This window comes from Lipotes vexillifer, unplaced genomic scaffold (genome assembly GCF_000442215.2).
Source record: "Lipotes vexillifer unplaced genomic scaffold, Lipotes_vexillifer_v1.1 scaffold230, whole genome shotgun sequence".
Lineage (NCBI taxonomy): Eukaryota > Metazoa > Chordata > Mammalia > Artiodactyla > Lipotidae > Lipotes > Lipotes vexillifer.
The window spans coordinates 4558716-4570341 of record NW_006775143.1 but is presented as its reverse complement, the minus strand read 5'-3'; the positions used below and the strand labels follow the sequence as shown (position 1 = coordinate 4570341).

At 50.5% G+C, this 11626-nt stretch overlaps 1 protein-coding gene across 1 annotated transcript in view; it reads right to left on the bottom strand.

Annotated features, from left to right (window-relative positions):
- AKNA (AT-hook transcription factor) overlaps positions 1-11626 on the bottom strand; it is a 37340-nt gene that overhangs the window by 18791 nt on the left and 6923 nt on the right. Inside the window, exons 4-8 of the mRNA XM_007449733.1 lie at positions 6941-7097; positions 6112-6266; positions 3395-3454; positions 1248-1375; positions 550-775 (exon numbers count right to left, since the gene is read on the bottom strand). Coding sequence (XP_007449795.1) covers positions 550-775; positions 1248-1375; positions 3395-3454; positions 6112-6266; positions 6941-7097 — 726 coding nt within the window. The remainder of the gene's footprint in view (positions 1-549; positions 776-1247; positions 1376-3394; positions 3455-6111; positions 6267-6940; positions 7098-11626) is intronic.

Sequence of the window (11626 nt, the reverse complement as noted above, 5' to 3'; positions counted from 1 at the left end):
CCTGCTGAAAACTCCAGCAGAGTTTAAGACCATCCCCTTGATGTGACCCACACACGTACATCCTGAGGCCCCTGCCTGCCTCCCCAGCCTCCTCCCCTCCCCTGCCTGTCTCCCCTGCCTCTTAGACAACCGCCCTCCTCAGGGTCCATACTCTAACCACAGGGCCTTTGCACAGGCTGCTTTTCCTGCCAGGTGGCTTTTCTGCACCTAGTAATTCCTACTCATCCTCAGATCTCATTTAAACATTACTTCCTCAAGGAAAGTTTCTCTGACCCCCTAAACTCAGATATGCTACCCTGTTATCTACTCTCATAGGACCTCATAATTCTCCTTCAGAGCACTGATCAAAATTATAGTTAAGTAACTGGGTAACCAGTTCAGCTAGACAGAGAACTGCATGAGGGTACAGGCCACCTATTACTTCAGTTGTTTTCTACTGAATTCCCACCATGTGTCATGAGTCTTGGCACATATGGTACCAACTTCTCAGATATGTCATGAAGAAGTTAATGAATGGAGAAAACAGTGAATGAAGGAACAGTCCAATACGGTTGGGCAAAGAGGTACCTCAGGGCAGAGGGTCTGGATGGCTGGCGTGGGGGCTTGCTCCAAAGGAGGGAGCAGGCCCATTGGCTGGAGGGGGGAGGGCACGGCTGGGGAGCTGTCCAGAGCCAAGTCTGACCCGGCTGGCTCAGGTTCCTGCTGGTTCTGGTCTATGTGGTCCTTCAGCTCATCCAGGCGAATTCCCAGCTGGAATATCTCTGCCTCCAGCTCCCTGGCACGAGGAAACATCAGGCAGGTCTGGGAGGCTGTGCTTCAGAGCAGAGGCCCCAGAGATGCCCATGGAGCGTGCATCTGACATCATAATTTAGATTATGTGGAGAGCAAAATCAACAAGGTGAAAGTGGACGCCACTGGGAATAAGGAGGCCTCAGCCTGAGTCCCTTTCTGCCACCATCTGGCTGCGGAAGCTTGAGTAAACCCCTGCCCCCTCTGGCCTCAGTTTCCCCATTGTCCAATGAGGGGCTTTAACTCTTATCTCCAAGGTCACTTCTCATTGAAGGGAGTTCCAAAAGGACACAAATCTCAGCCTTCAAGTATCCCCCCATCTGGACATGTTGTTAATTGGGATAGGATTTCTCCCTGTTCCCCTAGTGTGTGAATTATGAGGACAAACTGTCCCCCTCCTGGTGGGAACCCAGGGCCTGACCCATCTGTCCTTGGAGGCCTCTCTCCCCAGCATGTACCTGCCGGGATCAAATCTCCCGGGCGTCCCCGTGGAGCCGGCAAGCTGCTGGGCCAGGTGTTGCTCCCTGCAGGCCTTCAGATACTCCTCCTCCAAGGCCGCGTGGACAGCCTTTAGCTGCTGGAAGACCTGAAACCAGACAGGCCAGGAAGACTTGAGTGCCCAGCCCCCGTGGGCTCCATCCTTGCAGACACAGTGGACGAGACAGCTCTTTGGGGGAGGGGAGGGGCATGGGACTCTGGGACTGTGGAGGCCTCCAGGCCCCGGAATATCTGGAAGGCTGGGGTTGGTACCCTCTGGAGCCTGCTCACTCTGGTCGATCTCCCTGCCATCAGATTGGTATGGCAGAGGCATGGCTTAGAGCACTGGCACCAGCCCCGGAGGGTACCAGTCCTTCCTGGGTAGACCTACAAGAACCCAATGTTCCATGATGGTCATAGTGTCAAATATGCTATCACTATATCCCCATAAGGACCTAGTACTTGAGAGACCTTAGATCCTCATCCTCGATTCTCAAAACAGTGGATTTTGGAACATCAGTCATTCTTTTCCCAAATCCTTATAGACTATCACAACAGATGGTATTATCATCACCATCACACTGTTGATAATGATAACTAACATTTACGAGCACTGAGGCTCTGTCTAAAGCCCTTTGCATTATTCATTTAGTCCTCAACATAACCCTAATGAGAGGGGTAATTTATCATCTTCATTTAAACAGGATGAAACTACAGCACAGAGAGATTACTTAAGTCAGTGAAGGTCACATAGAGTCGGGATATGAACCCAGGCCCTCTAGCTCCAGAGCTCATGGTCACAACGATTATGCTAGGTCCCCACGGTAAACATGATTGTAGCTAACTCATGGGAGGTTAAAACTATGGGAGGTGGGCTCATTATCCCTGGCTTTTTATCATCCTCATCTCACTCATCCTATGCTGACGATAGGCTGAGGCCAAGGACAACCTAGAGTCTAGTCCCCAGTCAAACTTTATCTTCCAAAAGCTCTCACTGTCCCTGCATATGGGGGAATCAGGAGAGGGGGAAGAAAAAGAATGGTTTTGATTTTCAAGGTCCTTGATCATCCACTCAGTGAGATAATACGATCCATATCACATTTTGTAATTGGAGAATGTGTGTAACATCTATATAGTAACATAATGCTTAGTAACATAATATTAACAGTAAAAACTATCAAACCAAGTGCGTTGCACTTGCCCTACTCCCCCTCCCTCAGCTCCTCTCCCCACCCGGCTCTGTGCCTGGAGCATCAGCTGGGCTCCTGACCTGCTGGTTTCCCCTGGGGCCTGTCTAGGGGAGGCATCTATGAGAGGTCACAGGGTGGGAGGAAAGAGACCTAGAAGGGAACTGCTCCGGGCAGGCACTAGTCCCTGGGCTTCCCTGTCCCTGGCCGGACTCCCTGAGGCTGCTGCCCACACCCCAGCTAGTAGTCCCTTCACTGATCCCTACACCCGCAGCTTTGAGAGCTCCATCTTCTTGGGACCCTGGCTGATGCGTCAGAAATCTAAATTTTATATATGACCACAGTTATCTAGAAATACGAGAGCCCAGAAGGAAATAAACCAATAATGGTTAGATTAGGGGTTTCTTTCCCTTTTCCCCCCAGTTTTCAAATTTTAGCAATTACTTTTATAATAAGGAAAATTATAAAAAGAAAAGGCCTTTTCCTGGTTGCCGACAGGCAATATAATCCGTGGGAAGCTGTGCAGGGCAACGATTAAGATCCTGGACTTGGGAATCAGACAGACCTGGGTCTGGGCTGTGCCGTCTACTGGCTGTGTGGCCTTCCAGCTGCCTCTCTGGGCTTCAGCTCATCCCAGTTAAATGGGGGTGATGACTGTGACTGCCTTGCCGGGTTTTTATGGTGATAAAATGAAATAATGTACATCAAGGGCTTACCACAGTGCCTGGCACACCAGCATCTTTGCTTAATAAATGGTGACTATTGTGATATAATGATCATTATCATGGAAAGCTAATCAGGGGCTGTTTGTTCTAAAAGGAGACACGATGTCTGGGATTCTCTGGTCTGTCTTGCAGCAAACGAGGCTTCAGAGCCTGTGCCATGGGAAACAGAGCAGCTGTCTGGCAGCTCCAAGGGCATCTCTTGAAGTGGGCAGTTACCTTGAGTTGGTCCTGGGGTGTCAGCTGTCCTGCTTGCAGCAGTTCTACAAAGGACTCCACCTGGGAATTGGAAAGGGAAGGAAACATGCTCCATTAATCCAGACTCAGGAGGTAAGTCCTACAGACTCCCACACTTAGCCACAGTCACACTTTGGTGCGGAGAGCTGGGCCCTGCCTTGGGATGTGGGTTTTCTGACAAGCACGGAGAGGCGGGTGCCAGAAAAGCTCCACCACTGGCCTTGGCCATGGCAGCCTTGGGAAAAATCAAAGTGGAACCTCCAGGAATTTATTGACAGCAAAGCGCACTTACTCCTGTGCGTGAAACCTACGGCAGCGTGGTGGGCATGGGGTAACAGGAAACAGTCTGAATGCCTATCTGTGGAACGGTATGCAGCCATCCAGAAGATGAGGGCACGTGTGTGTATTCTCATGTGTAAATGCCTCCAAGACCTACTTTTCAGCATCAAATCAAGGTACAGGACAGTGCTTATGGTAGGCTACCATCTGTATAAGATACGGAGAGAACAAAGAAGGAAAAATACAAACACAGTTGCTTATGCATTACAAACTATCTCTAGAAGGTATATTATAAACTATCTCTAGAAGGTATATTATAAACTATCTCTAGAAGGTATATTATAAACTATCTCTAGAAGGATGCAAGAGACTAAAATATTAATTGCTTCTAGGGGGGAGAACTGGGTGGTGGGTGGGTACAAAGATGGGAGGAAGGTTTTCCGCTATATGTATCCTCTGAACTTTGAACAAAGTGAATTTATTGCCTACCCAGAAATATTCAAATTTGGGACATTAAAAAAGTCAAGGTACATTATAGTGTACATACTCATGTGACCATTTCTATAAATGCATGTGTGTGCATTAAACATTTTGCATGAAGCAGAAGGGCAAGAGGGGAAGAAAAGATTTCACTGAATATATTCTTTGTCCTGTGTGAGGGTCTTTACCATGGGTATCTATTACTGTTACAAAAATTTTTTTAATTAGGAAAAAAAAGGTAAAGACAATTTGGAGATTTCTAGCACTTCTAGGAAAGCTCTAGATCAGTGCCAAAATACAACATAGAAATTTACCTAATATAATTACATTATATAATTTATATAACATAAAATAGAAATGAATGCAAGCTGCATATGTAATTTAAAACTTTCCAGGAGCCATACTAAAAATGTGAAAAGACACAAGTGAATTAACTTTAATAATATATTTTACAAACCTAAAATATTATTTTGACATGTAATCAATGTAAAAAAATATATTGAAAATTTTATATTCTTTTTGTTGCACAAAGTCTTTGAAATCCAGTATGTGTTTTACACTTACAGAACGTCTCAATTTGGAGTGGCCACATGTCAAGTACTCACTAGCCACCTGACCAGTGGCTCCTGTATGGACAGGGCAGCCTGGATCATTAGGGGTCAGCTGGTGCCCCAGATTTTGCTCAGTGTGGTGACCTTGGTTTTGCTTTACTTTAGAGCACACAGGACAAGGAGGAGAAACATCTCTCCAGTTACAGGACCCAGAATGGTGGTGATTGGCGGTGATAAAAAGGAATAAAGTTCATGCTGCTACAACATGGATGAGCCTTGAAAACATTATGCTAAGTGAAAGAAGCCAGACACAAAAGGACAAATGCTACATGAATCCATTTATAGGAAATGTCCAAAATAGGTAAACCCAAAGAGACAGAAAGTAGATGAGCAGCTGCCAAGGCCTGGGGGGAAGGGGAATGGGGGGTGACTGCTTAATGCATATGCAGTTTCTTAGTGGGTGATGAAAATGTTCTAAACTTGATTGTGTTGATGGCTGCACAACTGTGAATATACTAAAAGCCACTGAAGCATTAACTTTAAATGACTGAATTGTATGTTATGTGAATTATATCTCAATAAAGATGTTACAAAAAAGAAAGAAGGAAAGGAAGGAAGGAAGGGAAGAAAGAATGGTGGTGTTTCTTTGAAAGAATTTGTTTTATGGACGTGGTGATGTAACTATTGCATTTCCCTTTCTGCATTGACAACTAGGAAGCTCAAAACCAAATGTGAATCTGATAAAGCATTCAGGGTCCAGCAGAGCATTTTGTTTATTCACTTCTCCCTAAGTTCCTTTTATTTTTTTCCTATCCTTACTTCCCCTTTGCCCCAGTTTCCTCACTTCCGTTTTCAGAATGTGGTTACAATGCGTGTATTTTCTAAGCTGCTTTAAAGTACTTTTGGAATAAGGCCAAGTGTATAGTTATAAACAGACCTGCAAACAATTCATAGTTATTTGGATGAAAATATAAAGGCCCCTTGAGAAGTGACTGAGGATTGATTTCCATAACGAAAGGAACTAAGGAAGTGAGGTGATCTATCCTAAAGAGGAGAAGGTAGAGTAGATGTTCCATAACCCTTCCGGAATCCTGAAAAGGCAGAGAGTCTCCCCCAGAAGTGAAACCGGAGATAGTTTCAAGCACAATTAGAGAGAGTTTGATGAGACACAATGCCAGAAAGGGAGTTAAATCTAGCACTGGGTGACAAGGAGGAGGCTGGAGCCAGGAGGTCTCTAAAACCAGGGTCAGGGAGGCTCTGTCTCCAAGTTAACTCCAGCAGGGGAATAATGAGCGAGCCTCCTAGACAGCCCCACGTCCAAGCGGGCAGAGGCTCTGCTTTCTCCAGGTGAGTTCCATCTCTCGTGGGCAAAGCTGGGGTTCCACTCACCTTGGCCAGGAACCGACTGGCCCGAGAAGTCAGCTCCTGGGCCTGCTCCGCTGAGGGCTGGTCCTGGGCGATGCCCGGGTCGTCCGGAAGCCACCCTAGGGCGGGTGTGCTGGGGGGCGAGGAGGGGTTCAGGTCTCCTTCAGCTGATGGCCACCCTGGAATATACAACCACTAAATGCTGGGGCCAAGAACAGTCCTTCCCGGGGCTGAGAGACTGTTGCTGAACCTCAAATCCACCACCTCCATCCTCGAATGAAAGCTCAGCCGTCTCACGATCGTGCCATCTTCACATCGACCTGAGGGAGGGGCCTGGGCAGTGTTGTCCCCATTTATAGGAGAGAACAAGGTGTGGATCAGCCCCGGATGACACAGCTAGAGCCAAGCCAGGCCTCTGGGTTTCCAGTCAATAGTGTGGGCTCCAACTCGGAAAGATGTGAGTTCAAATCCCGACCCTCCCCCATAGCAGTGTGACCTTTTACGTGTCCTCACCTCTCTGAGCCTTGGTCTCCTTGACTGTCAGTGGGGTAACACCAGTGGGAACCTCACCGGGTGAGGGCTCTACAGTGACGATGCTCTTTGTCATACAACTCGTCCAAGATCACACAGCTGCTAGGTGGCAGAGCTAGGGCTTCGCCCAGGCTGCTCTGGCTCAAAGCAGACACTTTCTACATCTCCATTTGACCTCCTCAAGTCACAGGGCCCAGAGAGGGGCCTCACCTCCCTCCCTCCCCTGGCCTGAAGCCAGTGCCACCCCAGGGTGAACCAAGTGTCCCTAGAGCAGGGTCACAACAGAGGAGCCCTTCAGCCACATCTCCTCTCCCAGACTCACCTGAAGCCTCAGAGGTCTGCAGGCCCTTGGTGGGGCCTGGCCACCGCTCTACAGAGTGGGGCTGTGGGATGGTGAAGGACAAGACCTTGGTCCCCTGGGGCATCGTCCCAGTGTGGATGCTGTGGCTGGGCTGGGGCGGGTCCAAGTACAGGTTCACCTTTAAGGGAGGAGAGGCACAGCAGAGCCAAGGGTTGGGGCCAACCCACCCAAAAGGCCTCACCTTCATTCATGCCATCATTCAGGCGCTCAACAAACATGCCTTTGTATAATAAATAATACCTTTTAGTGGAACCCTTGGCTGGGGGCCAAACACTGGGCCAAGGGCTTACATATCCTTTCACTCTCTCTTTATGGCAGTCCTGAGAGGGAGGGACCATATGCCTATCTTACAGAAGAGGGAACTGAGACTCAGAGAGGTTGAGTCACTTACTCAAAATCTCCAGCTGAAAAATCCTTGGGCTGGGATTATAACTCTGCTTTGACGCCGAAGTCTATGGTTTTCCATATTAATAATTTTATTAATAAGATTTGTTATAATATACCATAATAATATTGTAATCAATCTAATATTTAACACAGGACAAGTATAATTATATTACAGTAATATAATAATTAATATTTGTCATTAATAAAAATATTTCCAATAATTATCATTACATTGATAATAACAGCAATTAATGACTGTTTGAATGAACGAGTCAATCAACCAGTAAAGGAATTGTCTCTCAGTTGTAGCACATCTCCAACATTTGAGGATGGATTTCATATGGTAAATAGTCTAGTGCTTGGGAGAAAAGTAGAGAGTCAGGGAGATGGCCAAGGAAGACCTTCTGAAGTTAAAGACCCAAGTGGTTTAAAGCAGGGGTTGGCAACTATGATCTGTTTGAGTGAACAAGGTTTTAGTGAACACAGCCGTGCCCGCTTGCTTTTGTATCGTCTGTGGTTGCTTTCATCCTATAACAGCCGAGATGAGTTGTTACCATGGAGAATAGATGGCCCACAAAGCTGAAAATATTCACTACCTGGCCCTCTACAGAGAAAGTTTGCTTATCGCTGGCTTAGCGCCTGGGCTCTGCAGTGCCTGGGTTCGCACTGAGGCTCTACCACCACCCTCCTCTGAGTGCTAGAGCAGCTGAATGAACTCACCTGTCTGTGCACAAAGTGAGTGCTCATTAAATAGCAGCCACCACGCTCACATTCATCATCATCCGTATTATAACTATTACCATCACCATCATCATCACCATCACCATCATCATCACCATCACCATCATCATCACCACTGTCATGTATGTGGCCATCATGGAGGCAGGTCCCTAAAAAAGCTACTCTCCTATGTTGCCTCAGTGTCCCCTGGTCCTCATGACATCAGGCAGCTTATCTTACTGCCCTCTGCTACCCTAAGGTCAGGAGTGGGCAGTTCAGGGTGGGCTCCCAGGCCCACAGAAGGCAGCCTCTCCCTGCTTAAGCTGCTCTTCACGTCCTGGCTGTGGCAGAAAAATCTATTCCAAAGTGAGGGACAATGGCTCAGCCGTGGCTGGGCCCCTGCTGCCTCCCCCTTCTCTTTCAGGCCCAGCCTCTGATGAGAACAAAGCTGGATTTTAATAATCCCCTTGGCCATCTGCTCAGGCCCGCCTGTGGGGACTTGCCCACCAGCACCCCTCTCCTCCCAAGGTGACCCAAATCTGGGGGAGGCCCGGTCCTCCTGCGTTCTCCCCCTGCCCCACCCATCGGCCAGCCCCAGCCCAGGCCCACCAAAGGCCCAACCTGGGGGAGCAACAGGAACAAACTTCTCTCAGCACCTCTGTGCACAGAGGGGCCAAAGGCCCCTGCAGAGGCCCGGGAAGCGGGGAGCTGGGGTGAGTGTGGGGTTTGCCGAGCTGCTCAGGCTTGTCCCTCCTGGACCCATCTCTGGTGGGCAGGACCCACCCCCAGGGTCCCCGTTTAAACCAGAGTGTCCCACGGTGTTCGCTGAGCCTGGATTGGCTCCCTCAGGGGTGTTAAGCAGGGAAGGGTAGATGAGTGCGGGAAACACTGGGTTAAATAACTGACTAATCTCAGCACAGATGGGTTCCTCACAGCCTTTAAAATGCTAATGGACTTTATGAATGGGGCGGGGAGTGGAGAGACTAGGAAATGCTTCCCCAACTCCTCCAAACACACAAGCCTCCCTCGCGCCTCTCTCTCCTCCCTCCCCAACATCCTTACCCTCCCCTCCCCCTCCCCCCTTCCACTCCCACCCTCACCTCCACCAGGTGGCCATCAGAACACACACTTTAGGAAAGGCAGTTTTATGTCATCCCCCCTGATTCTTTCTGGGGTAATTTCCGGTCTCAGCCCCTCCAGATCCCCCTCCAGCTGAGGTGGGGGACAGCAGCTGGAGGGAGATGGCAACACAGCTGCGAATGCAGGACACCCCCATAAACTCTGGCCCTAAACTAGTCACTGAGCAGTGACTCCTGACCAGCCCTGGCTCCCTGCCCGCACCCCAGACAGGATCCAGTAGTGCCCCCCCCGCCCCCGGCCCTGGAACTCCCTGGTCAGCTTCCCCAGTGGCAGAGCTCACAATCATTTAGTCTGGCTCTGTTAAACCTAAAAAAATAAATAAGCTGTTAAACCTAAAAAAGAAAAAAAAAAAGGGTGGGCTGTGGGCTACTGGGCTCAAACCCCAGCTCTGGCACCTACTTGTTGAGTGATCTCTCTGTGCCTCAGTTTCCCCCATGGTAAATGACTGAGGACAGTGGTCTGTACACATCATGTTTTACTATTGATATTACCACTGTAACATCGTTATTCTGCCTTGTCATGCCTCTGCCACATACCCATTGCCAGGGCCCGAGCTGGGCACACCCAGGCATGGGGAAAATAGTGCCCACTCTGGAACCAGGCCAACATAGTTTAATCCCTCGCTTTTAACCCCTTACAAGCCATGGGATGTTGAGCAAACCACTCCACCTGGCTGAACCTCAGTTTCCTCTTGTGAAGAGGACCAAATGAGATGACTCTGGCAGTGTACTCAGCGTGGGGCCTGCTACCTTTTTACTGCTCAGCAAATGCCAGTCTCCCTCCCCTGGTCCCCACCCGCTGCTGCTGCCCTAGAGCCAGGACTGGCCTGGGTGTTTAGGGCCACATCCCCAGCTGGGGGTCCAGCCCTCCCCATGGGGGCTCTGAGCAGAGTGCAGTGGACCCCGGGGAGGTCACATCAGCCAGCTCAGCCTGGGGGAGCCGTACCGCTTCCGTCTCTGTGAACTGGGCTCCCTGGCAAGGGCTCTGAGTAGGAAGCTGCTCTGGGGTTTCCCGAACCTTTGGGGGTAGAGTCTACAGAGCTCCGACACAGTGAGCAGCCCGGCTAGAATCTCGGCCCCCTCGGGCTCCGTGGAGCCAGGCAAGGCCCCTCCCCACTCAGGCTGCACGTCCTCCTCAGCCCTGCCTGTACAGCTTCCCAGGGCGCGGACACAACCCTCCTGCTTCCGGAAGAGTCCAGCTTCCCTGTGCTCACCCTTCTCTTGAGGAGAACCCTCAGGCCAAGGAGTCATTTTTCCAGGAAGCAGGACCAGTTGAGCTAGTGCTGAACCATTCCTGGCCTCTCCAACCTCTCCTTCTCTGCCCCCTCACACACACAGGGGTCTGGGTCACCAGCCAGGCCGGCGGAGGGGCACGTGGTGAGTCCCCACTGGGACAGGGGAGTGTCCAGGAGACGCACACAGCTGTGCCCCCACGGTGTCCCCCTGCCTGGCACACATGGGCACCCAGTGAACACCTTCATATTAATACTATTAATCATAATAATATTCCCTAACTCTTAGGAAGTGCTTGCCAGGGGCCAGGTACATACTTTCCATACACGAACTCATTCCTTTAAATAAGTAAAGCGGGAAGGAAGGAAAGGAGGGAGGGAGGCGATATTCCCAGCCTCTGACCCTGACCTTGACCTTTGGCAACCTATGCCCCTCCTGGGGTCCTGATTCTCCGATCTGTGAGATAGGGGAGCTGAGGATTTGGACCCCATGACCAGGTCCTTTCTCCTTGGACCTTCTAGGAGCCTGTGGCTATGAAAGTGTGGTTTCCCCCGGAGAGGATGCCTCACGAGCCCGCTACTACCCCCATCCCTTCGGCCCCTGAAACTGCCTCAGGGAGGCGGGAGAAGCCTTAAGACATGGGGGCGGGGCAGGGGAGGAAGGGGAACCCATTGGCTCCTAGGAGGCCCAATTAACCCCCTTTTACAGTTGTACCCAAGGAGGCCAGGATGGAAAGGAGCTGCCTGGGTCAGGAGGTGCGTATGGGGACGCGGAAGTCCTGCTCCTAGAACAGGGCCCCTTCGTTTCCTCATGGTGGCTGCCTCGGCGACACTTCACAAAAGAAGCGTCGCTAGATGGTGGAGAGCAGCGGCCTGGCAGGGGCAGGGGTCTCGGAGCGTGACGGGGACAGCCCGGGTGAGGGGTGGGGGTCGGGGTCGTGAGAGGGAGGGTCTGCATCTCTGCACCCCACCTCCCACCCCACCTCCGCTGCTGCCTGATGGGGCAAGAGGCGGGGAGAGGTAAGCAGGAAACCAGGAGGGGCTGTGAGAGCCCCACTTCCTGCCTCACCTCAGAAAAGGGGAAGGTCCCAAGTGCAGAATTCACAGCTTCCCCTAGACGGGGTGGAGCCTGGGCAGGATGGGGGTGGTGGATTTCCCCGCCCCCCCCC